At 43.0% G+C, this 27996-nt stretch overlaps 1 protein-coding gene across 2 annotated transcripts in view; it reads right to left on the bottom strand.

Annotated features, from left to right (window-relative positions):
- Window positions 1–3137: 3137 nt before the first annotated feature.
- The window catches only part of TACR3 (tachykinin receptor 3), a 442628-nt gene continuing 417769 nt past the window's right edge, over window positions 3138–27996 (bottom strand). For both annotated transcript variants that reach the window (XM_063918118.1, XM_063918127.1), the window contains 2 exons: window positions 8285–8481; window positions 3138–5618 (listed from right to left, as the gene is read on the bottom strand). In XM_063918118.1, coding sequence (XP_063774188.1) covers window positions 5297–5618; window positions 8285–8481 — 519 coding nt within the window. In that variant the 3' untranslated portion in view covers window positions 3138–5296. The remainder of the gene's footprint in view (window positions 5619–8284; window positions 8482–27996) is intronic.

Genomic DNA, 27996 nt, shown 5'->3' with positions numbered 1-27996 from the left:
ATTGCGTGAATACTATATGTCCTTATACGCATCTCCTGACCCGGAAAATGTCCCCACCCCTCAGGATATATACTCACCCCACTTTTGGGATAATCTTCCTTTACCTCAAGTGCCAGCTGAACTGATTTCCTCCTTATCCTCTCCCATTACTCTTTCTGAAATCTTGACAACTATAAATAGGCTTAAACCTTGCAAAGCACCTGGACCAGATGGCTACACAAATGAATTTTATAAGTTAATGTCTCATAAGATTGGCCCGACCCTACAGGTGGTCTTTAACAAAATTTTAACTGAAGGGATTCTTCCTGATAGATTCACAGACGCAGTGATCAAGGTGTTACCCAAACCAGGTAGAGACCTCTCCTTACCAGGCTCTCATAGACCTATTTCTCTACTGAATGTGGATTTTAAGATCTTTACATCTATCCTCGCGCAGAGACTAAAGCCAGTCCTGCCGCTACTTATCTATAAAGACCAAACAGGTTTTATATCTGGTCGACATTCAGTAGTGAATCTTAGGAGGGTTCTCACGGTTATCCAACATGCCAATTCTTTTTCCACCTCCTCCCCAGCAGTTATCTTATCAATAGACGCAGAAAAGGCCTTTGACCTGTTATTATGGCCCTATCTTTTTAAAATACTACATAGATTTGGCTTTCCGGAATCTTTCATTTCCATCATTCGCACACTATACTCTTCACCCTCTTCTTACATTTCATGCAACGGTCTTCTCTCGGCTCCCTTTAATTTGCAAAGGGGGACGAGACAAGGCTGCCCCCTTTCTCCACTTCTTTTTGACCTATCAATTGAACCTCTCGCTATAGCTGTCCGTAATTCAACACATATTACTGGTATTACCATTGGGTCGCAGGTCCTGAAAATAGCATTATTTGCTGACGACACACTTTTGTTTTTAACGAACCCAGAAAGATCATTACCGTCCTTAATGCAAATGATTCAATCCTTTGGAAAAATTGCAGGTTATAGAATCAATGTTAATAAGTCGGAACTTCTGCCCCTGGGCAATTTTCCGCCTTCGCTATTATCCCATCCTGACATTCCACCTTTTAAAATAACCCATTCCCATTTTAAATACTTAGGTATTAATATCTGCTCGGATCTCCGCAATCTGTATAAAATTAACTACTCTCCTCTCATAGAGAATTTGGCCCTTAAATTGGATTCTTGGACAGACCTACCATTATCTCTTTTGGGGAGGTTAGAGGTGATTAAATGTATTATTTTCCCCAAGATATTCTACTTTCTGCAAATGCTCCCTATCTCACTGAATCGGCCTGATATTCTTAGACTGGAAGCACTTTTTTCTAAATTCCTATGGCAAGGCAAAAGACCACGCATAGCCAGGCAGAAACTAAAATTTCCTAAAGCAAAGGGGGGCTTTGCTGCTCCTGATATCCAGGCATACTCCTTAGCGGTTCAGTTCCGTTATATTATTGACTGGCTCCATGCATCTTCCCATTATGTTGACTATGACCTTGACTCAGCAGTATTCTCTCCATACGCACCTAGTGCACTTTTACACTTGCATCACACCCAGATACCCTCCCAATTAAAGAACCATATATTATTTAAAGACACCTTCCAGGCTTGGTTAATTATTAATAAACAATGTCACCGAGATCCTCATTTCTCCAAATATATTCCGCTGTGGGGGAACCCATCATTTCCACCCTCAATGCACAATGCCGTGTACTCCCTCTGGAAGGAAAAAGGCCTCGATTCCTTTCACAAGGTATTTGATCCAGGAGGAGTCCTTTACTCCTTCGCTGACCTTTGCCAGAAATTTGATTTGTCTCCACGCCACATGTTTATGTATTTTCAGGTGCGGCACTTTGTACTCTCTTATGATGCATTGTTACACGCGTCAGGTTCCCCTGAGGACTACCCAGCGTCCCAAGATATTGATGCTCTCCTGCACTCTTCCCAAAGGCGACCATTTAAAGTAAAATACATTTACTCCATTTTGTTGTCCTGCCTACCCACAGTTCAATGGGACAATTTGTTATCAAAATGGAAGGATGATATCCCTGCTTTAGTCAATGTTTCTGATATTATACAACCCTGTAAAAGATCACTGAGATTTTTGTCATCAGCTTACTTCCAAGAGGTGCACCTTAGATTTTTGCATAGAGCATACATTTCACCTGTACAACGTTCTCACATGGTACCCTCTGAATCTGGTGAATGTCTAAAATGTGGAAAGACCAATGCATCCTTTATACATTGTGTATGGGAATGCAGAAAAATTAGAAAATTTTGGTGTAAACTTCTTTCCTATATCAACAACATATTTTCTTTACACGTTCCACCAGATCAATTAGCTTGCCTTATCTTAAATTTTACAAATTGGCAGATCACGCCGAGAAATTTTGCTCTTCTCAGCGTGATTCTCACACTTGGGAAGAAATGTATATTGATTAATTGGGTGAAACGCTCCGCTCCCTCCCTTGCGGAAGTTAAGCAGAAACTATTGCAATTATTGCACTACGATAGGAAAACGGTTTTAACCTCACCCTTCTTTAGCACGCAGAAGTTTTGCCGTAAATGGAGCCCATTCATCGACACACTGCCCACGCATACCAAGCATCATATTTTGAAAACTCTGGACTGCTCTATGTTGTCTTATGAATCATTTGTTAGAATATAAAGAATGAGTAATTACATAGGTTTCACAACCATACCAAGTGCTTAATTACTCCTCTATATCTGGCGCGCGTATATTGTGAAAATGAGTGCTATGGGCAGGCCCTAACACTCACCCTTATCCTCTCATATATCCCCTACCTTTCTTGTTGCTTCCCTTTTGTGTCTTCCCCTTCTACCCCCCCCCCCCCCTCCCCCACATGTACTATACCTCTTTCATCTCTTTAAATTTTTGTTTCATGTTATTGTATTTTGACTCCTTGCCTTTTCACGAACTTCCTTATGTGGCAGTACTGTTACTTGTGCTAACCGAAGGCGATTTTTCGTCTTTCGGCAACCCGAGATATATATTGATTAATGCTGGAGTACCCGATACTCTTTGAAAGGAAGATATCTTCTCAATATATTCAGGCTTCTTAAACTGTACACTAGCATATCTCTGTATAGATGATTATTACACAGTTTTGCCATGTTATATACGTTTATTCATATGTACATGTTTAAAACAAAAAAACCTTCAATAAACATATATATTAAAAAAAAAAGAATACTATAGGATGAAAGGTGCATGAATAAATGAATAGGACTTTTTGCACATAGATTCCCTGATATGCTGTGGTGCTCCAATTTTGGTATGGAGCTGCTGCATACAGTATCTAAGATTTCTTCCTTACCTACTACACAGCCCTGCTTTTGATGGAGCACCGCATCAAAAATCTCTATGAAATAGTGGAAATGCAAAATATGTAAATTCACCTGTGAGTCTTATAATAAAGCCTTCGGGAAGCATATAAATATTGGGGGTAATTCCAAGTTGATTGCAGCAGGAATTTTGTTAGCAGTTGGGCAAAACCATGTGCACTGCAGGGGAGGCAGATATAACATGTGCAGAAAGAGTTAGATTTGGGTGGGTTATTTTGTTTCTGTGCAGGGTAAATACTGGCTGCTTTATTTTTACACTGCAATTTAGATTGCAGAATGAACACACCCCACCCAAATCTAACTCTCTCTGCACATGTCAAATCTGCCTCCCCTGCAGTGCACATGGTTTTGCCCAACTGCTAACAAAATTCCTGCTGCGATCAACTTGGAATTACCCCCAATGGCCCTCATTCCGAGTTGTTCGCTCGCAAGCTGCTTTTAGCAGCTTTGCACATGCTAAGCCGCCGCCTACTGGGAGTGAATATTAGCATAGTAGATTTGCGAACGAAAGATTAGCAGATTCGCGAATAGACAGTTCTTAGCAGTTTCTGAGTAGCTCGAGACTTACTCTGCCACTGCGATCAGTTCAGTCAGTTTCATTCCTGGTTTGACGTCACAAACACACCCAGCGTTCGCCCAGACACTCCCCCGTTTCTTCAGACACTCCTGCGTTTTTCCCAGAAACGGCAGCGTTTTTTCGCACACACCCATAAAACGGCCAGTTTCCGGCCAGAAACACCCACTTCCTGTCAATCACACTACGATCACCAGAACGAAGAAAAAACCTCGTAATGCCGTGAGTAAAATACCTAACTTAATAGCAAATTTACTTGGCGCAGTCGCACTGCGGACATTGCGCATGCGCATTAGCGACTAATCGCTCCGTTGCGGAAAAAAATAACGAGCGATCAACTCTGAATGACCACCAATGTACGTATTTTAGTTTGCATTGCTGCAAATTTCCTGCAGTTGATTAAAATGAGCTGACTCTGCAGGTCTCAGAGGTACAGTCATCTCAACGTGGTCTTCTGTGTCCAACTTACAGTATTTCTCAGATATTTTATCACAATGGGTGTGCCCAGCACTGACTTACATATTAGCATAGTTACATGGTAACAGTATGAATGCACAAGAGTTTGGTTGTGCTGCCCACAGCTGGATGAGGAGGAATATTTACAGAACGGTAAGGAACTGCTGGTCCTCTGCAATGAAAGAGTAAAAAAAAAATGATTAAGTGTCCTTCATCTGTTCTTGTCAAGATTGTATCCTCTTCCCATTTACTCTGAGCATTTATAGCCTGTGTGGAGTGTTTGGAGGAAACATACTGTACATGTCAATGGTTGCTTTAAGATTGTCTCCAGAATGTCACAATGACCTCTTAAAGTACCTCCTACACTCCCAAAAGAAATGCAATATTGCTAATACTGCTTTTGTACTAAAATTGCTATTGAGAATAATGCCCATTACCCAGTATACTGCGGTTGCAAGCTAACATTGATTTTCAGCACTAGACAGTAAGCATCTTTTTGCTGTTGAAATTTTGACATTATACTTGAAATATTATTTGTGTAAGTTCTGTAAATTTTATAACAAAAAATAAATGCCACAAAACATGCCACCCATTGCACTGTCAATGCACAAAACAGCACTAACTAGCACACTAGCTACATCTGTATTAACACTTGATATATTATAAATAGTAGGAAATAAGGGACTCTCATTGAGCCCTTTTCTACATTTAGACACCATGATAGGATGTATGAAACTACCAAAATCCACTGATGCATACAGTCAATTACTGTGGAATTAAACTGAATAGCCTGTTTAGATTTGCATGCCTTTTTTTAACATCTTGATTAATAAATGTTGAAATTATTATAAAAAAAACAAAAAAACAACAACATTCAGTTAATATCTCGTTTTCTACAATTCATGAATAGCAATCCATTGATGCACAGGGAGAGCTAATAATAACTGAATTTGTAGAGGCGTCTGTGGAGTTTTTACGTGAGCATCCATTTAAAGTTGACTCACTAGAAGTAACTCTTTTCTTGTGACTGTGAATAGACTTGGAGGTGTCACCATCGTTTGGATCAAACACCACTGTCATGCTGGATTCCATTCTGGATACCGTGTACAGACTACTTTGCCTCGTCGGGTGGAATCTGTTAGTTTTGAGCTCTAATTCATCATAACTGGATACTACAATAAAGGGACACCATCTGAATGCTCTTTTGAATCCAGCACGGAATCTGTAGACAAACAATAAGAAAATGTCAAAAATTGTAAATGTCAATTTTAAAACATTAAACCTATTAAGTAAAATTTAAACAAATTTGCATATTATTCAAATATTAAAGAATAGATTCTGCAAAAACAGATTGTAAATAAGCCCCCCACCCCAGCAAAACAGCAGGTATCATAAACACATGTAAATATGTACAGGAGGAAGGAGAGGGTGATCATATTGACAACTCATTGAACATCTACTGTATATTTTTTAAACTGTAAGGGGGAGATGTACTAAGCCTTGGAAAGTGATAAAGTGGAGAGAGATAAAGTACCAGCCAATCAGCTCCTAACTGTCATGTTAGAGGCAATGTTTGAAAAATGACAGGAGGTCATTTGTTGGTACTTGATCTTATTCCACTTTATCACTCTCCAAGGCTAGGTACAGTACATCTGCCCAGGGGTGTGAATTCATACCAGAAGCCCAGAGGCGAGATAGTGGTTGGTGCCCCCTGCTCGCGTAATTCATTACAAACACCCCCAAACACTTTTATGTTAGTATATTACTGTATATTTACCTATGTTGTCACTATGGCAAAATAGTAGTAGAAAGCATGAAAGGTTTTGCTGTGCTTTGATATTCACTGTACGCCTTTGACAGGTAATACAGGTAGTAACTCCGGGAGCGTTGTTTAGCTCCATAGTACTATTGCATTAGCTGCTGCCTGTGGTGTGCTGCTGTTAGTGTCTATATACAATGCAGATTTCACTATGTGTCCATCAGGATGCACTATGGGGGTAATTCAGAGTTGATCGTAGCAGCAAATTTGTTAGCAGATGGGCAAAACCATGTGCACTGCAGGGGGAGGGGGCAGATATAACATGTGCAGAGAGAGTTAGATTTGGGTGGGTTATATTGTTTCTGTGCAGGGTAAATACTGCCTGCTTTATTTTTACACTGCAATTTAGATTTCAGTTTGAACACACCCCACTCAAATCTAACTCTCTCTGCACATGTTATATCTGCCCCCCCCGCCACACACACACACACACACACACACACACACACACACACACACACACACACACTGCGCATGGTTTTGCCCAACTGCTAACAAATTTGCTGCTGTGATCAACTCAGAATTAGGCCCTATGTCCGCAGCTCCCTCAGCCCTGATATAGGTGTGTAACCCCACTTCTCCCAGTCACCATTAAGTTGCCTGGGTGTACCAGTCCCCTCTTCATGCCTGCAGGTGGTTGCTGCTAATGAGCGCTATCTCTCTACTCAACTCAACCCTTTGTACACCCCAAAGTTGAACTCCAGGTCCCAAGAGCAGCACATGTGTGGGTCGTCTGTGCCGATGTTCCTGGTGGAGGGTTAGATAAGCAGCTGGCAGCAAATCAGAAAGATAGAAGGCGGGTGGGGGCAGGCGTTTCCCGACCAAGGGAGATTCCTTCCCTCTCCTCTCTTCTCCTCTAGGATGTCATCAGCACTGTACTGCTGCTGTTGCTACATATGTCACAGTATTACGGCCCTGAGTGCTCCAGAGACAGTGGAGGAGGTCAGGCTTCTCCCTTTGAGACGGGCGCACGGCAGCAACTGACAACATTGTCTCTGGTACATTCTGCCACTGAATCTGCCCATTACTTCACTATGTAACATAAATCACATATACTTCTGTTAAGTTTGAACTTTCCATGTATGCCATCTACTGTATCTGCTTCAATAAATAATCTTAGTTGTTATTATAAACCTGTGATTAGAAGAATATAAATTAAAACAATATATTAATATGTTATGCTTGTAGTCTCTACAAGGTAAATTACAATTTTTAGCAACACAGAGGTATAGATGGTTTTTTAGTTCAGATTTATTTAGTTTTGTACATGCAGTTTCCTATAAACCTATTGGTTGTAATGTTATTGGTGTAACTAAGGGTATAGTATTTAAAAGATAAAAGATTATCAACAGAGTGTTCCCTAATTTTTGGGATACATGTTGAGTCTCCCATATCCAAAATGCTTGGCACCAGAAGTATTTTGGATTTCAGATTTTTCTGGATATTGGAATATTTCTATAGGGATCCCTTTAAGATGCTAGGGATCCCTTTAAGATGCAGTACAACCTGTCAGGGTGGAGGAGAATCCAAGAGAGCTCACTGGGCAGATGCATGGAACCAAGATGGTGGTGAATGCTGCATGGAGATTACAGAGGGACTGGCAGTGAGGGACTGAACGAGCACTGGACAGTCTGGACACACTGATGTCACACACACACACACACACACACACACACACACACACACACACACACACACACACACACACACACACACACACACACAGTATATAAACCCACATATACACAAGATTTTGGAAAAGGTGCAATGAAGTTACAAATTAAAATCCATCAGTTGGTGTATGAAATATTTTATCATCTTACAGCTTATGAATGACATGTATCACATGAAGCAGTTTATTTCAGGTCGCTGCCTCCAACTGCATCTAACACTAATTATGAGACACAGATCACAGTCTGGATATTTGCCAAGGAATTTCTCACTCCCCACAGAGTTGCCTTTTGCTGCCTTGTTAAGCATTTACAACACTTGATTGAATTCTTGAAGCATAATTGTCATATCAAGCTCTCTAATTGATAGCCCACGAACATCCAACATTTCTTCTTTACCTTTTATTTAGACAGCAATAAATGATGGGGTTGTACATGGTTGAGCTCATTGCCAGCCAAAAAATAGCCAAGTAGATTTGTTGGATATATTTCCATCTTTCCACTTTTATGTCGAGTGCAGTAACAATAAAAAATATATGATAGGGTAGCCAACAAATTGCAAACGTCACCACAACCACAATCATCATCTTCACCACCTGCAAATAAAAGAGAAAGATTCAAAAATGCAATTTAATATCAGAAGCACAAAATAATTAATGCACAAATCCAATACTTTCTGTAAATGCAGCTACTGGTAATGCATATATTTTAATGTACTCATTATATTTATGTACTTTACATTTGACCTATTGTAAGCTTTATGGAGCTTTTCTTCTATCCCATTGCTTTAACACGACAGTGACATTGTACTCAAATGTGTGGCATTGGCATCTGGCTGTACTGCAACACACAACTGGACTCATGGTTCTATCATTTTACATGTAAATTATTATTTTTTCTGCCAATATACTGTACTGATGCTTATTTATTTATTTATTTATTTATTCAGCTATATATTGGTGTTGTTGTTGTTGTTGTGGATAGTTATAATTTGTAACACTACATATTGAATTATTATTATTATTATTATTATTACCATCATTATTATTATTATTATTATTATTCAGAATGTTAATTTACATCACTGGCATAAAAGTAACTGGTCATTTCAATACATCATTGCACAGCATACAGTAGATAAACTGTATATTGATATTTTATTACGCCACTTTTCTATGTCTTAAAATACTGATTTAAATAGCTGGTACAGTGGGTTCCAAACTTTTTTGAATCATGGCACCCCAGAATATCAGAATTTTTTTCACAGCACCCCTAGGCCAAAAATTTCTTATTGAGAAATTTAGAAAGAAATATTACATTAAGTATATCGCGTTTATATGTCATCCTTAGGGTCAGTTGTGTGGTGAGGGACAAGATTTGCTTCTGTTTGGCAACATACAGTATTTTATGACTGGCAGCCACCAGCACTGGTTTTGCCTATTATATTGACCATGAATAATTTGAATTGGTCCTGGACCACCAACCCAGGGCACCCCTGCAAGTGTCCCGTGGCACCCCAGGGAGCCACGGCACACAGTTTGGGAATCTCTGAGCTAGTGTATTTATATCACACATTTATACAGTTCATTTACTAAGCACACTGGGCTGTTTTAATTATCTCTTTTTTTTACATACAAAGTGCAAAGCATCAACCACCTAAAATATGTAAACAGAGCTCACGCCATTATATATCAGCTAGTTACATAGAACTCACTGAATGGCATTAATGCTTGTCAGACTCCAGATCAAGAAAAAAAACTCTATGGGCGGTATTCAAATGACATATCACACCCAATATCCTTTCTAAAGTAATTCCCATTATTGCGCATACCTCACCCATACTGTAGTAATCAGGTTTAGCTGCATAAAGGGTTTGGCGCTTCACTACCCCCAGGTAGTGAGCTGAAATGATGATACCACACCCGTCAGCAGAAACAAAATGTGTGTGGAAGGGAGCCAAAAGAATTGAATACCGCCCTATGTTTACTCCCAAAATACATAAGGCCCATAGTTAGATTAAGAAGTCTATTCAATTAGTGCCAGTAATTCCAACAGTCAAAAATACCGGCACTTTCCGACAGGAATAGGTCAAATTTGTATTTGCCCTATTCAATGCAAGTGCCGTTTTTCTAACTGTCGGAAACACCGGCACTTGTCGAAAATCAGGTGGATCGACGAGTGCTTGTGATTTCGGCACCCCCCTGCAAACTATAAATTAGTGCCCTACTTCTCGTACTTTATAAAGGGACATTGATCTCACAAAGAAGCAGCATGGTCACATAGTAGTAACCCCAATTCAAATTACACCACACAGTAGCACAATCTTATTCACATTACACAGCATATAGTGCCCCTGATTCATATTACAGCACAGTAATGCCCCTTATTCAGGTTATATCACTCAGTAGTGTCCTTTATTAACATTGCAATAAACAATGGTACTCTATATACATGTTATGCCACACAGTAGTGGCCCTTATACACAATGTCCACAGTTGTAGTGCTCCTTACACATAATGCCCACAGAAGTGCAACTTATACACAAGATGCCTACAGTAGTAGTGCTGCCTATACACACAACGCCTACAATAGTAGTGCCCCTTACACACAATGCCCACAATATTAGTGCCCCTTACACATAATGACCACAGTAGTGCCGCTTAAACACATAATGCCCACAGTGTGCCCCTTATACATATCTCTGCCTCTGTCACTCCAGAAGCTCACTGCCTGTGTCCCTCCAGCAGCTCAATGCCCTGTATCCCTTCACCAGCTTCCCCATCTCTCTTGTCTCTCCAGCCCTCTCTCATCTTGTCTTCAAGATGCACAGAGCTTGCTCCTCTTCATGGCTCCGCTTCACTTCAGCAGCAGGGACAGCATGACATCACATACACCGTGCTGGAAAAGGAAGCCACTGGGACCTGAGAAGGGGATGAATGCTTTCCAACAGACACAGCGTGTGTGGGTACCAGGAGGGGTGGGCTGTAAATGGAGGTGAACCATGGAGCCATCAGGTCATGATGAAGGGGGAGGTAGCTGCAGCTCATCTTTAACAGTAGCATTTAGGGGTCGGATTGGCATGCTGGGACATCAGACCGGATTCCGTTTGGCCAGTCCGGTCGTCCCCTCACTGGCTGCCTGTCACCCCCCATGCAGGCTGCCAGTCACGATCGTAGCTTAACTCTGATTGCGGCAGCATTAACTGAAAGCTTCTGCGCATGCACAGAAGCTCAGGGAAGTACTTTGAAAATAGCCGGAGCTGTTGCGCATGCGCAGCAGCCCCTCCTCTCCGTAATACTTTGCAGTACCCATCCATCAGTCACTACTGATGGCTCTGCCTCCATGCTGGGTTACTACTGAGCTGGACCCCACTGGACAGGCCCCCCTTACTCAGTAGCCACCGCAGACTGGGTTACTACTGATCTGGACCCAACTGGACAGGCCCCCCTTACTCAGTAGCAGCCGCAGACTGCTGTCACGCAGTCACAGCACCGCAGCCGCGCTTAGCGGGCATTGCTGATCAATGAGCCTGAGGTGTTTCCACTTTTTATTGCTGATCAATGATCCTGAGGTGCGTTGCCTTTGTGGCCATATGTCCGAGCAGTGACTGTGTGTTAACCAGGCTGAGTGGTCACAGTAGCAGAAGCATTGATGTGAAGTCTGTATGACTATGATCATGGCTGCCCAGCCTGGCTCCATACAGTTCTCCGTCCTCTCAACTTGCATGATTGATGGCAGTGGTAGCCAATCAGCTTGCACCAAATACTGCTCCCTCACATTCTGATGGCTGCACCAACCAATCAGCCACTAGGAGCAACCAATAGATGGAAGAGGGCCAACCCCAATGTTATTAGTGACCTGACCATGCTGAGAGTGTTGCACTTGTCTGGGAGCCTGCGATGTGCACCAGGTACCAGCAGCTTACATGTGTAATAATGTCAGTGTGTGTCCTGTCAGTGTGTCTATGGGCAGCAAAGGGTTAATGTGCCCTGGCTGTGGGCTGCTGGCCTGTGACACCACTCCCTGTCTGTGGCACACAGGTTGGATATGAGATACCGGCATTCAGTATACCGAGCCGGCATCCCGACAACTGGAATCTGGTTGAGCTAGCCCTGTTTTCCCCTCTCCCCTACCCTCTAACCCTCCCTTCTTACCGCCTAACCCTAACCTCCCTGTTGTTGCCTCATCCTAGCCCCCCCTCCCCGCAGCCTAACCCTAACCTCTCCCCTACAGCAGCCTAACCCTAACTTTCCGGGGTGGTGCTTAAACCTAACCCCCGGCCCTGAACCTAACACTCCTGCTATACTCACGGTCCGGATGCCAGCTGTTGGTATTCTGGCTGTCGGGATGCCAGCTGTCAGGATTCCGGCGTTGGTGTCCTGACCTTTTCGGGATTCTGGCATCACTATTCTCACGGGTGTCGGTATCCCAATAGCCAGCATCTTGACCGATCCCAGGCACTGTGGGTGGCTGGTTACTCATATATATGTAAAGTGGGAAGGCAGGGAGTGTTGGCCATTTGCAACATATACGTTTGCATTGATATTCAGTGACTGACAGGCATATGAAGCCAGGGAGCAAGACTACAGTAATTGAGGAATGAGTGGAAGCCAGAGCTGTTCAGACTCCCTGCGCTGTGGAGTTCTCTGTATGTATCCCAGTGTATGTGACAGCTGGCACATAGCAAACTTTGCAGGGAGAAACGCATACAGAGCTCTACAGCTGCAGAGGTCGCTGCAGGGAGCCAGTCCGGTGTTCGGGCTTTCACCCAATTCCCACTAATTGTTCCAGGAACAACTCCAAGGAGTAAGGCACAATAAGGCCTCAGAAAATATCTTTCACATCCCCTTTCCCTGCATACATGGACACTAAGCTCATGAGTTCATTTTCCACCAAGTTCTGGGGTCTGCGTGCCTAAACACAATTATATCCCAATCTAAGTACAGTGTAAAATAGTATCATGTTTGTGCTGTGTACTGATTTTAGATGGATCTCATACACAGGCTTGGACTAGCCCACAGGGGCACAGGGGAAACCACCGGTAGGCTCACGCTGTCTGGGGGTTCCACCTTCTGCTCTAAGGATCAGGTTCCAGACTGTGCACTTGAATTATACATTATACATATGTTACCTTATACTGGACTATGGTGTATTTTCTACAGTGCATTGCTGTTATTAATCTGTTATTAATCTGGTACATTATGCATGCAGCAGCTGAATTTACTGTATATATTTATGAAGAGAACCAGACGTTGCATTCTCTAATGGTTAGTCAAACCAAAGAGGTAGCAGACTGGCCACACCCTTAACATGGGCCCCTACCACTGCATTCCCCCGATGGGCCCTACATGCCCCAGTCCGACACTGCTCATACATCAAGGATAGGGTTGTACAAGTGTGCCCCAATAACTATAAGGACTATATATATATATATATATATATATATATATATATATATATAGGATAAAAACAAATACTACAGCAGTTGGGTAAGAGTGTACATTTTAAAATCAAGTTAGACAGATCTAGTGTTGGAGCAAGTAGGAGGAGGACGACTCGGTCCCTCTACAGATCCCACCCCCATTTAGGGCTGCTCCCACAAATTTCCCAGGCTGGTTTTTTATCCCAATCTGCCCCTGCTAGCGCTGCTTGCATCATCCATGGATGTAGGTGATGGGGCAGGTATTTCTGTTGGAATTACTGTGCAGGGAAATGGAGGTGGTGGAACTAGTTCCCCCTACCATTACAGTTGGTGGAACTCAGTTTCACCTCATCCCCCCCCCCCCCCCCCCCCCCCCCCACACACACACACACACACACACACACACACACACACACACACACACACACACACACACACACTTTAACCCCTGCAGGTCATGCTGAGATCACACATCTGATTTATACAGGTAGTACTTATATCAGGCACATTATATACAGGTCTCATCAGTGTTACTTTTAATTAGAGATGAGAACCAAGCCCACCCCAACTTCAACAGATTACATGTGGATCTAGGCTAGGACTCGGATCTGGCTAGAACTCCAAGGTATCCTCATATAATTTCAGATATGGATATTACCATGGTCTCAGATGAAGGTCCCCTTGGTTCTCAATAGCAAATCGAGGTCCAATAGCAGCAGGGGAATAGTAGAGACTTCAGATGGAAAATGATGATATGGATCCTGGAGGGTTTAAAGTCCAAATTTTGCCAGATAATTCCAGATGGTGGTTTGAAGTGCCCGTGGTCAAAAAAGGATATAGCTTTGTAGCTCAACGCGTTTCGCTGGACTAGGTCACCGCCAGCTTCCTCAGGATGCTGGCGGTGACCATCTGGAATTATCTGGCAAAATTTGGACTTTAAACCCTCCAGGATCCATATCATCATTTTCCATCTGAAGTCTCTACTATTCCCCTGCTGCTATTGGACCTCGATTTGCTATTGAGAACCAAGGGGACCTTCATCTGAGACCATGGTAATATCCATATCTGAAATTATATGAGGATACCTTGGAGGACTGAGTTCTAGCCAGAATACCAGTATTTACTGCCTAATGAAAATACAAGTGGTCATAGGATAAACTGAGTGACTCTCAATTGAATAATTTTAATTACCCTCTTGATATTACATCAGCTATTTTTATTTATTCCCCATCATTCATATTATTTAATAAATGTTTTATTTTATTTTTTAATTGATACCATTGTTTCCGTTCTTTCATTTTGGAGATTCAGCCGGCGCCAGTATATTTTTTTCTGTTTTGTATCTACTTTCTAGGGACTAACCATCCCTATACCGGCTGCCGCTGACAGCGCACTCACTCAATTGTCTTTTTAGGACTCGGATCTACCAGCCTGCCTCGGATCCGATAATGAGCCAAAACATCATCTTCCCGGTGTTGGATTTCGGATCTCTGGAGTTTTGGATTTGGGCGGCAAGTCCCATAGAAATCAATCATCAAACCCCTGATTGGCTGAATGAGCTGATCTCACAGCTCACAGCTCCCAGCCAATGGATCTCTGAATTCCCATCCTTACAGGTTGCAGCTGCACTGCAGAGCAAAAAACACGCAAGCCAGGAAGGCAGGCACTGAGAGAAGTTCTGTGTACTGCAGCTTTCGGTCCATCATCATCCTCACAGACACTAATTTGGGGGGGGGGGGGGCATTTACCATCGGTAGGGGGGTGGCGCCCTCAGGTCTGCGGTCACAGTAGGTACACTACTACACTAATACAGCTGACATGTCTACCTGCACTGAATCTGACCCACATTGTATCCAACCTGTTTCCAAACTGCAGTGTAACCCTCACTCTATCCAACCCGCACAGTATTTAACCCACACTGTAACCCGCACTGTATCCAACTTGCACTGTATCAGACCTGAACTGTATGCAACTTGCACTGTATCTAACCTGCATTTTAATGCACACTGTATCCGACCCCCAATGTGTGTCCCAACCTGCATTGTATCCAACCTGCATTGTATCCGACCCACACTGTATCCAAGCCACACTGTAAACTGCACTGTGTCTGACCCACACTGCATTTAACCTGCACTGTATCCAACACACACTGTATCTGACCTGCACTGTATTGAATCTGCACTGTATCCGACCCACACTGTGTGTCCTGCACTGTAACCCACTCAATATTTAACTGTGTGTCACAATGTATTCTGCACTGTACCCCACAATGTATCCAGCAGGTTCAGAACATTGTTTTTATGGTTGAGGAAACTTTGGGAAGCTACTCAACAAAAAGGCTGATTGATCAGGGCTTTACATGGTCACAGAGTGCCAGTCATCAGTGGCCCAGGGCACCAAGGACGGATGTGCAGATTGGGAACTGAGAACAGGCATGCAATGTGGGTATGTACTGTACACTGTTTGTTAACTACTACAGTACTTTTGAGCAATGCCATTCCACACACGATTCTTAGTCACTTTCTGTGTTGTCTTGTTTCCTATTGAAAGTACTTGTGAGTTGATTTGATTGGTTATTGCTAATACATTACTAATTTGTAATACAATTTTTAAACAGAAATAATTGCCGTATGTGTTGTGCTGCTGCTCTTTGACTTAAAATGACTGAAAACGAATGTTATTGAGGTTAATAATACTGTAGAAACAAAACAGGCTCAAATTGTGTGATTTTAGCTGCTTTTATAATTTTTTGGGGAAAGAAATTCAGATCGAAAACATGGGATCGGTGCTTACCACTACTTTTAATTACTATTAATGTTCTCCTGGTGAATTTTAAAAGGACAGCTGTTCTGTTGTCAGGTGTGGTTCATTGGGTTGACCATAGTTAGGTCGACAGTCACTAGGTCGACCCCATATGGTCAGCATGCACCTGGTCAACAGGGTCCATAGGTGAATATGAAATAAGGTAGACGCCTGAAAAGGACAACAGATAGAAAAGGTCGACATGGTGACAAGATCAATATGGTCGACACAAAAATGGATAACACAGGTTTTTTGTTGTTTTTTGTATCAATTTGTAAGTTAAACCATGTAAGAGTCAAAGTAGTGAAAACGTGCACCCTCGCGAGCTTGCTTCATTCTCCACATCTCTGGCAAGGTGTCTCACTGTGCTCAGTTACTATTTCCAATTATAGTCCATGTGGATGTTAAAGGATTAAAAAGTTGAAAAACTTGAAAAATAATTAAAAAAACTTGTGTCAAGTCAACCATTTGAACCTGCTGACCTTTTGAACATGTTGACCTTAAGCACTATTGACCTTTTACAAGTTGACCTATTGACCGTGTCAATCTTTTCTTCCTGTCGACCTATGCATGTCAACCATATAGGGTAGACCTATTTCCTGTCGTCCTGGTAACTGTCAGCCTATTAACTGTCGACCTATCATCCAGATTCCCCTGTTGTCATCGCTCCACATAATAACAGGTCACTGCATGTGTTTAACACATAAGACTACAGGCAGGTAGGGGTTGCTGTACAGTCGGCCCAGACACAATTAGAACGGCTGTTGATCCTACTGCTATGCCATTGGCAGAGAGTAGACAGTCACAATCACTGTAGTATTGCCTAGTGATGATATTTGATTTGTAAATATGGTTGCATACCTGACAATATTTGTCACTCTGAAAACGGAAATCTTGCATATGCCTGAAAAGTAGTGATGAGCGGGTTCGGTTCCTCGAGATCCGAACCCACACGAACTTCACCCATTTTACACGGTTCCGAGGCTGACTCGGATCTTTCTGCCTTGCTCGGTTAACCCGAGCGCACCCGAACGTCATCATCCCGCTGTCGGATTCTCGCGAGATTCGTATTCTATATAAGGAGCTGCGCATAGCCACCATTTTCACTCGTGCTTTGGAGATGATAGCGAGAGGACGTGGCTGCGTTCTCTCAGTTTCTGTGTTCAGTGGGCTGCAAATATCTGTGCTCAGTGTGCTTGCAAATATCTGTGCTCAGTGTGCTGAAAATATCTACGTTCTCTGCCTGAAAAACGCTCCATATCTGTGCTGCATTGTAGTATATAGTAGGAGGACAGTGCAGAATTTTGCTGTGACCACTAGTATATATACAGTATAGCAGTACAGTACAGTAGTCCACTGCTCTACCTCTGTGTCGTCAAGCATACTATGCATCCATACCTGTGCTGCATTTTAGATGTGCGCAGTATATAGTAGGAGGACAGTGCAGAATTTTGCTGTGACCACCAGTATATATATATATAGCAGTACGGTACAGTAGTCATTTGCTCTATCTCTGTGTCGTCAAGTATACTATGCATCCATACCTGTGCTGCATTTTAGTTGTGCGCAGTATATAGTAGGAGGAAAGTGCAGAATTTTGCTGTGACCACCAGTATATATATAGCAGTACGGTACAGTAGTCCTTTGCTCTACCTCTGTGTCATCAAGCATACTATGCATCCATACCTGTGCTGCATTTTAGTTGTGCGCAGTATATAATAGAAGGACAGTGCAGAATTTTGCTGTAACCACCAGTATATATATAGCAGTATGGTACAGTAGTCCATTGCTCTACCTCTGTGTCGTCAAGTATACTATGCTTTAATACATGTGCTGCATTTTAGTTGTGCGTAGTATATAGTAGGAGGACAGTGCAGAATTTTGCTGTGACCACCAGTATATATATAGCAGTACGGTACAGTAGTCCATTGCTCTACCTCTGTGTCGTCAAGTATACTATGCATAAAATGTGCTGCAGTTTAGTTGTGGGCAGTATATAGTAGGAGGACAGTGCAGAATTTTGCTGTGACCACCAGTATATATATATAGCAGTACGGGACAGTAGTCCACTGCTCTACCTTTGTGTCGTCAAGTATACTATGCATCCATACCTGTGCTGCATTTTAGTTGTGCGCAGTATATAGTAGGAGGACAGTGCAGAATTTTGCTGTGACCACCAGTATATATATAGCAGTATGGTACAGTAGTCCATTGTTCTACCTCTGTGTCATCAAGTATACTATACATCCATACCTGTACTGCATTTTAGTTGTGCACAATATATAGTAGGAAGACAGTGCAGAATTTTGCTGACCACCAGTATATATATAGCAGTACGGTACAGTAGTCCATTTATCTACCTCTGTGTCGTCAAGTATACTATGCATCCATACCTGTGCTGCATTTTAGTTGTGCGCAGTATATAGTAGGAGGACAGTGCAGAATTTTGCTGTGACCACCAGTATATATATAGCAGTACGGTACAGTAGTCCACTGCTCTACCTCTGTGTCGTCAAGTATACTATGCATCCATACCTGTGCTGCATTTTAGTTGTGCGCAGTATATAGTAGGAGGACAGTGTAGAATTTTGCTGTGACCACCAGTATATATATAGCAGTACGGTACAGTAGTCCATTGCTCTACCTCTGTGTCGTCAAGTATACTATACATTCCATACCTGTGCTGCATTTTAGTTGTGTGCAGTATATAGTAGGAGGACAGTGCAGAATTTTGCTGTGACCACCAGTATATATATAGCAGTACGGTACAGTAGTCCACTGCTCTACCTCTGTGTAGTCAAGCATACTACAAAAGTTCAGTAAAATGACCCAAAAATCAAAATTAAAAGCATCTGATGAGAAGCGTAAACTTGCCAATATGCCATTTACGACACGGAGTGGCAAGGAACGGCTGAGGCCCTAGCCTATGTTCATGGCTAGTGGTTCAGATTCACATGAGGATGGAAGCACTCATCCTCTCGCTAAAAAACTGCAGTGCCACTCCTAGATGGGCCAGGTGTTTGTGTCGGCCACTTAGGTCGCTTAGCTTAGCCATCCAGCGACCTTGGTGCACCTCTTTTTTTCTTTGCATCATGTGCTGTTTGGGGACTATTTTTTAAATCTGCCATCCTGTCTGACATTGCAGTGCCACTCCTAGATGGGCCAGGTGTTTGTGTCGGCTACTTGGGTCGCTTAGCTTAGTCATACAGCGACCTTGGTGCAAATTTTAGTACTAAAAATAATATTGTGAGGTGTGAGGGGTTCAGAATAGACTGGAAATGAGTGGAAATTATGGTTATTGAGGTTAATAATACTATGGGATCAAAATGACCCCCAAATTCTATGATTTAAGCTGTTTTTGAGGGGTTTATGTAAAAAAACACCGAATCCAAAACACACCCGAATCCGACAAAAAATTTTCAGGAAGGTTTTGCCAAAACACGTCCGAATCCAAAACACGGCCACGGAACCGAATCCAAAGCCAAAGCACAAAACCCGAAAAATTTCCGCTGCACATCACTACTGAAAAGGTGCGTGGCCTATCGAGTATTGGGCACGTGGCCTCATGGCATCCCCTGTTTTGTCACTTGCATTCCCGGAGATGTAGGGCTGCCCCCAGAGTCTGTCCCCGCAATGTGTAGATGCCATACCCATGCACACAGCATCTATTAGTCCTCTGCTCCCCTGTGCTCTGCATAGCAGAGCAGCGTTGTATGATCGCCCCAAGTGCAAACCCCCCTCCCCCTTTACCAAGGGATACTGCGGCCCACGGGTGGGACATTCCCCAACAAATGGGACTGTCCCACTCAAAGCAGGACAGTTGGTAGGGGATCAGTATGTAAGTATGTAAGTAATAATGCAGGACAAGATTCTCTCTCGTTCCGTGAGACGCATGACGCGTTAGCTAGACCACGTGATCGGAGTTGGTCACGTGGTCCGGCGCGCGATTGTATTTGAAATTCTTCTAACATTGACATCATTGGACATACTGTGTCATGTGATCGGGGGCGATCACATGATACAAACTATGTAATATAAATATACACTTTTGAGCTATTTGGGGAACTCGTTTTTATAAATAATGATTCCTATTAATGTTGGGTTAATATAGATTGCCTTCTGCTATAGCTGAACACTAGATTTGTGTAATGAATTTTAATGTGTTAGCAGGGCTAACAGAAGTTTTCAATTAATCTCTAATGAGTAATGGTATATATATAGTCCACAAATTGGACACTGGACTCATGCTCCTGAGGAAGCTGGCATTTATTAGACCAGCGAAACGCGTTGAGCTTTCCTTGTAGGACCACAGGTACCAGCACCCTATCCACTTCCTGGCGGCATTTGGACTTATCAGCATCCACTGGATCAAATTCAGACACAAGTTTTCTTACAGACCCGGACTTATCCCCAATTGCCATCTGGACTCCATTTGCTTGGGACTCCTAGGGGACTTTATCCGGAAGCAAGTCTGGTAAAAAGTTACATACTAAACAACTTGTGGGCAAATGTGGATTAGTGTCCTAGCCAGGAACTGTGGACATTTGAATTGAAAGGGTTAATACTCTGTGGCCTCCTACAGCGTCCATTTTATTAATGTGATTCATTTTTTAATGTGGTTGTTTTATTCTTGAGAGATATTTGTATTTGGTATTGGTCAGCGCGCTCTATGTGGGATAACGGGGGATTGTGTGGTGTGAAATGTGAATATTCACCAGTGTGATGATGTTTATCTGTATACCTTGTGTGAATTGGTGCGATAATGATAACTCAGTATGGATTGCGTCACAATGCTTTATTGAGAATATCACCGGGTCAGAGTCTTATGTTATCAGTGAGTGATTGTCCCAGGATAATTCACCACTTATCAGGTGTGTCCTGCAGACTACCCTTTAAATCTAGTATACCCTCCTTAATGGTATACTGATGAGGTTTACCACTCAGGTAAAAAAGTCAGGTATGCCCTAAGGGCTACCTTTACCATAGGTGTGGTTAGGCCTATGTGTCCTCTAGCTCTGTCTGTATTAAGGTTTGAGGTGTGACTGGTGCGGCGTCCCGCCTGTCAGACCCCTCTGAAGTGCGGCAATGAGTGGTGTGGTCGTAGGCTGTGTTTGTAACACTTACCGCCGGGGGCAGGTGCTGCCACAGTGGAGAATTTTGCGTACAGCGCGCTCACGTGACCCGGCACGTGACACGCGAACAGGAAGCCACAGGACGGGAACTAAGACTGAGAAGACCGGCAACTGCAAACGAGGTGCGCGGTCTTCCAGACACAGAGGACACACTGAGAAGAACAGACACATGAGAGCGGACGAGAGGACGGCAAAAACTTGGTCTCCGGCAGCAGGCAGCACCTGCCCCCGGCGGTAAGTGTTACAAACACAGCCTACGACCACACCACTCATTGCCGCACTTCAGAGGGGTCTGACAGGCGGGACGCCGCACCAGTCACACCTCAAACCTTAATACAGACAGAGCTAGAGGACACATAGGCCTAACCACACCTATGGTAAAGGTAGCCCTTAGGGCATACCTGACTTTTTTACCTGAGTGGTAAACCTCATCAGTATACCATTAAGGAGGGTATACTAGATAAAAAGGGTAGTCTGCAGGACACACCTGATAAGTGGTGAATTATCCTGGGACAATCACTCACTGATAACATAAGACTCTGACCCGGTGATATTCTCAATAAAGCATTGTGACGCAATCCATACTGAGTTATCATTATCGCACCAATTCACACAAGGTATACAGATAAACATCATCACACTGGTGAATATTCACATTTCACACCACACAATCCCCCGTTATCCCACATAGAGCGCGCTGACCAATACCAAATACAAATTGCAACAGGAGGTGGGACACCTCCAGGTCAGCTGCACTTTTAGTCAATACCCCCCATGTGAGCGCAGCCTCCCCTCTCACCAAATTCTTGAGAGATAAGCTAAATCTCCTAGTTGAATTTATTAAAGATATATTTTATATAATCTATATATATTCTGTTATTGAATTCCAGCCGGCGCCAGTACATTTTCTCTTTTCTTTATATATATATTTTAGGGAACTGACCTTCCCTGTACAGGCTGCCGTTGACAGCGCACTCTATCTGTATGTTTGTATTATGTAAACCCGGCGGCTGGGATCCCGGCCATCAGTAAACCGACAGCAGGATCCCAGCCACCAGTATACCAGCAGGATTTATGCGCTCGCCACAGAATTTATTCTCCCTCTATGGGTGTCGTGGACACCCACAGAGGGAGAAAAGCCTCTGGCACCGGAATTCCGGCGGCGGTATTTCACCACTAGTCAGGATTCTGACATCGGCATTGTGACGTACGGGATCCTGACTAGCCGTATGGTAACCGCTTACCGTTGATAAATATATGCTTGGGATAAAAGTGTCTTTTATATATAACACTTTTAAGTCACTGTATACCAGAGAAAACATGTCTCTATGATTACTGTAATACGTTTGCTTAACCATTATTATCCAATGTAGATCATCATGGGATTGACAGGGAGCGTAGGACTGGGTAGCCGCTCCCGAGATGTCATGGGGTGGATGGGAGGTAGCTGCCACCAGGCCAATAAGGATTAGCAAGGTGCGGTAAAGTAGCCACTGGAGCCAGCGTCATTGGGTGGGTGGTTTGTCCAAAGGCATCATAGATTTTGGTGGTATTTGACAATCTCGATCAACAGGATCCAGCCTCCAGTGCCCTGCATAGTGGGTGTGGCTGGCACCAGTGCAGGGCTGATGGTCAGCATGATAAGCGTCTGATGTCATCTACGACCCACTGTGAGGACTCTGTGACTGAGTGAGGACTGAGGAGTAGGACGAACCAGATCTCTTATCTTATTTGAACCCAACATGCACTGCCTCAGTTTTAGTATGTCCTGATGTCAAAACTGTGGCAGGGCATGCTGGGATGTATAGTCCCACAGCAGCTGGATAGCTGCTTATTGCCCACCCCTGGTTTAGTTAGTTGATAGCATCTCCAGCTCCTTTTCTCTCTCCGTCTCTCTTTAATGATAGTGATACTTATTATGTGATTACATATATATACACTTCAATTAAAGTTTCATGTTGCTAAATCTTTTTTTTTTTTTATTCAATTCTACAAGCAGTTTCATGGCAATTAACCATTTTATGTATATATAAAAGATTTCTATCATGCTTTTATACATTTTTTAAGGGGCACATTTTTCAATTTGAACCTGAGTGCCAAGAACCCTAGTTACGCTTTTGCTCTCAGCCTCAGTCCCATGATGCTGAGTAGAACAGGCTATAGGAGAATGTGCTGAGCCCTTCTTGGAGGTGCTTAGCATCTGCTACTCTGACACATGTGATTGGCTGACAGTACAGTGCTGTCCAGGAAGTTTCACTAATACTACACTGTGATTCTTAGTAGAGATGAGCGGGTTCGGTTTCTCTGAATCCAAACCCGCACGAACTTCATGTTTTTTTTCACGGGTCCGAGCGACTCGGATCTTCCCGCCTTGCTCGGTTAACCCGAGCGCGCCCGAACGTCATCATGACGCTGTCGGATTCTCGCGAGACTCGGATTCTATATAAGGAGCCGCGCGTCGCCGCCATTTTCACACGTGCATTGAGATTGATAGGGAGAGGACGTGGCTGGCGTCCTCTCCATTTAGATTAGAAGAGAGAGAGAGAGAGATTGACCTGATTTACTGGAGCTTAGGAGTACTGTAGAACTGTAGAGAGTGCAGAGTTTACTAGTGACTGACCACAGTGACCACCAGACAGTGCAGTTTTATTTAATATATCCGTTCTCTGCCTGAAAAAAACGATACACAGTGACTCAGTCACATACCATATCTGTGTGCACTGCTCAGCCCAGTGTGCTGCATCATCTATGTATATATCTGACTGTGCTCAGCTCACACATCTTATAATTGTGGGGGAGACTGGGGAGCACTGCAGTGCCAGTTATAGGTTATAGCAGGAGCCAGGAGTACATATTATTATTAAAATTAAACAGTGCACACTTTTGCTGCAGGAGTGCCACTGCCAGTGTGACTGACCAGTGACCTGACCACACTGACCACCAGTATAGTTAGTAGTATAGTATACTATATTGTGATTGCCTGAAAAAGTTAAACACTCGTATCTGACTGTGCTCAGCTCACACATCTTATAATTGTGGGGGAGACTGGGGAGCACTGCAGTGCCAATCATAGGTTATAGCAGGAGCCAGGAGTACATATTATTATTAAAATTAAACAGTGCACACTTTTGCTGCAGGAGTGCCACTGCCAGTGTGACTGACCAGTGACCTGACCACACTGACCACCAGTATAGTTAGTAGTATAGTATACTATATTGTGATTGCCTGAAAAAGTTAAACACTCGTCGTGTGACTTCACTTGTGTGGTGTTTTTTATTTTTATTTTATAAAAAACTCATTCTGCTGACAGACAGTGTCCAGCAGGTCCGTCATTATATAATATATACCTGTCCGGCTGCAGTAGTGATATATATATATATTTTTATATCATTATTTATCATCCAGTCGCAGCAGACACAGTACGGTAGTTCACGGCTGTAGCTACCTCTGTGTCGGCACTCGGCAGTCCGTCCATAATTGTATACCACCTACCCGTGGTTTTTTTTTCTTTCTTCTTTATACATACATACTACTACTACATCTCTTTATCAACCAGTCTATATTAGCAGCAGACACAGTACAGTACGGTAGTCCACGGCTGTAGCTACCTCTGTGTCGGCACTCGGCAGTCCGTCCATAATTGTATACCACCTACCCGTGTTTTTTTTTTCTTTCTTCTTTATACATACATACTACTACTACTACATCTCTGTATCAACCAGTCTATATTAGCAGCAGACACAGTACAGTACGGTAGTCCACGGCTGTAGCTACCTCTGTGTCGGCACTGGGCAGTCCGTCCATAATTGTATACCACCTACCCGTGTTTTTTTTTTCTTTCTTCTTTATACATACATACTACTACTACATCTCTTTATCAACCAGTCTATATTAGCAGCAGACACAGTACAGTACGGTAGTCCACGGCTGTAGCTACCTCTGTGTCGGCACTGGGCAGTCCGTCCATAATTGTATACCACCTACCCGTGGTTTTTTTTTTCTTCTTTATACATACATACTACTACTACTACATCTCTTTATCAACCAGTCTATATTAGCAGCAGACACAGTACAGTACGGTAGTCCACGGCTGTAGCTACCTCTGTGTCGGCACTGGGCAGTCCGTCCATAATTGTATACCACCTACCCGTGGTTTTTTTTTTCTTTCTTCTTTATACATACATACTACTACTACATCTCTTTATCAACCAGTCTATATTAGCAGCAGACACAGTACAGTACGGTAGTCCACGGCTGTAGCTACCTCTGTGTCGGCACTGGGCAGTCCGTCCATAATTGTATACCACCTACCCGTGGTTTTTTTTTCTTTCTTCTTTATACATACATACTACTACTACATCTCTTTATCAACCAGTCTATATTAGCAGCAGACACAGTACAGTACGGTAGTCCACGGCTGTAGCTACCTCTGTGTCGGCACTGGGCAGTCCGTCCATAATTGTATACCACCTACCCGTGGTTTTTTTTTCTTTCTTCTTTATACATACATACTACTACTACATCTCTTTATCAACCAGTCTATATTAGCAGCAGACACAGTACAGTACGGTAGTCCACGGCTGTAGCTACCTCTGTGTCGGCACTCGGCAGTCCGTCCATAATTGTATACCACCTACCCGTGGTTTTTTTTTCTTTCTTCTTTATACATACATACTACTACTACTACATCTCTTTATCAACCAGTCTATATTAGCAGCAGACATAGTACAGTACGGTAGTCCACGGCTGTAGCTACCTCTGTGTCGGCACTGGGCAGTCCGTCCATAATTGTATACCACCTACCTGTGGTTTTTTTTTCTTTCTTCTTTATACATACATACATACTACTACTACTACATCTCTTTATCAACCAGTCTATATTAGCAGCAGACACAGTACAGTACGGTAGTCCACGGCTGTAGCTACCTCTGTGTCGGCACTGGGCAGTCCGTCCATAATTGTATACCACCTACCCGTGGTTTTTTTTTCTTTCTTCTTTATACATACATACTACTACTACATCTCTTTATCAACCAGTCTATATTAGCAGCAGACACAGTACAGTACGGTAGTCCACGGCTGTAGCTACCTCTGTGTCGGCACTGGGCAGTCCGTCCATAATTGTATACCACCTACCCGTGGTTTTTTTTTCTTTCTTCTTTATACATACATACTACTACTACTACATCTCTTTATCAACCAGTCTATATTAGCAGCAGACACAGTACAGTACGGTAGTCCACGGCTGTAGCTACCTCTGTGTCGGCACTGGGCAGTCCGTCCATAATTGTATACCACCTACCCGTGGTTTTTTTTTCTTTCTTCTTTATACATACATACTACTACTACATCTCTTTATCAACCAGTCTATATTAGCAGCAGACACAGTACAGTACGGTAGTCCACGGCTGTAGCTACCTCTGTGTCGGCACTCGGCAGTCCGTCCATAATTGTATACCACCTACCCGTGGTTTTTTTTTCTTTCTTCTTTATACATACATACTACTACTACTACATCTCTTTATCAACCAGTCTATATTAGCAGCAGACATAGTACAGTACAGTAGTCCACGGCTGTAGCTACCTCTGTGTCGGCACTGGGCAGTCCGTCCATAATTGTATACCACCTACCCGTGGTTTTTTTTTCTTTCTTCTTTATACATACATACTACTACTACATCTCTTTATCAACCAGTCTATATTAGCAGCAGACACAGTACAGTACGGTAGTCCACGGCTGTAGCTACCTCTGTGTCGGCACTGGGCAGTCCGTCCATAATTGTATACCACCTACCTGTGGTTTTTTTTTCTTTCTTCTTTATACATACATACTACTACTACTACATCTCTTTATCAACCAGTCTATATTAGCAGCAGACACAGTACAGTACGGTAGTCCACGGCTGTAGCTACCTCTGTGTCGGCACTGGGCAGTCCGTCCATAATTGTATACCACCTACCCGTGTTTTTTTTTTCTTTCTTCTTTATACATACATACTACTACTACATCTCTGTATCAACCAGTCTATATTAGCAGCAGACACAGTACAGTACGGTAGTCCACGGCTGTAGCTACCTCTGTGTCGGCACTGGGCAGTCCGTCCATAATTGTATACCACCTACCCGTGGTTTTTTTTTCTTTCTTCTTTATACATACATACTACTACTACTACATCTCTTTATCAACCAGTCTATATTAGCAGCAGACACAGTACAGTACGGTAGTCCACGGCTGTAGCTACCTCTGTGTCGGCACTGGGCAGTCCGTCCATAATTGTATACCACCTACCCGTGGTTTTTTTTTCTTTCTTCTTTATACATACATACTACTACTACATCTCTTTATCAACCAGTCTATATTAGCAGCAGACACAGTACAGTACGGTAGTCCACGGCTGTAGCTACCTCTGTGTCGGCACTCGGCAGTCCGTCCATAATTGTATACCACCTACCCGTGGTTTTTTTTTCTTTCCTCTTTATACATACATACTACTACTACATCTCTTTATCAACCAGTCTATATTAGCAGCAGACACAGTACAGTACGGTAGTCCACGGCTGTAGCTACCTCTGTGTCGGCACTGGGCAGTCCATCCATAATTGTATACTAGTATCCATCCATCTCCATTGTTTACCTGAGGTGCCTTTTAGTTGTGCCTATTAAAATATGGAGAACAAAAATGTTGAGGTTCCAAAATTAGGGAAAGATCAAGATCCACTTCCACCTCGTGCTGAAGCTGCTGCCACTAGTCATG

Source organism: Pseudophryne corroboree, chromosome 1 (genome assembly GCF_028390025.1).
Source record: "Pseudophryne corroboree isolate aPseCor3 chromosome 1, aPseCor3.hap2, whole genome shotgun sequence".
Classification (NCBI taxonomy): Eukaryota; Metazoa; Chordata; class Amphibia; order Anura; family Myobatrachidae; genus Pseudophryne; species Pseudophryne corroboree.
Note: the sequence above shows the minus strand (reverse complement) of the source record. Positions and strands in the feature narration are given on the sequence as shown.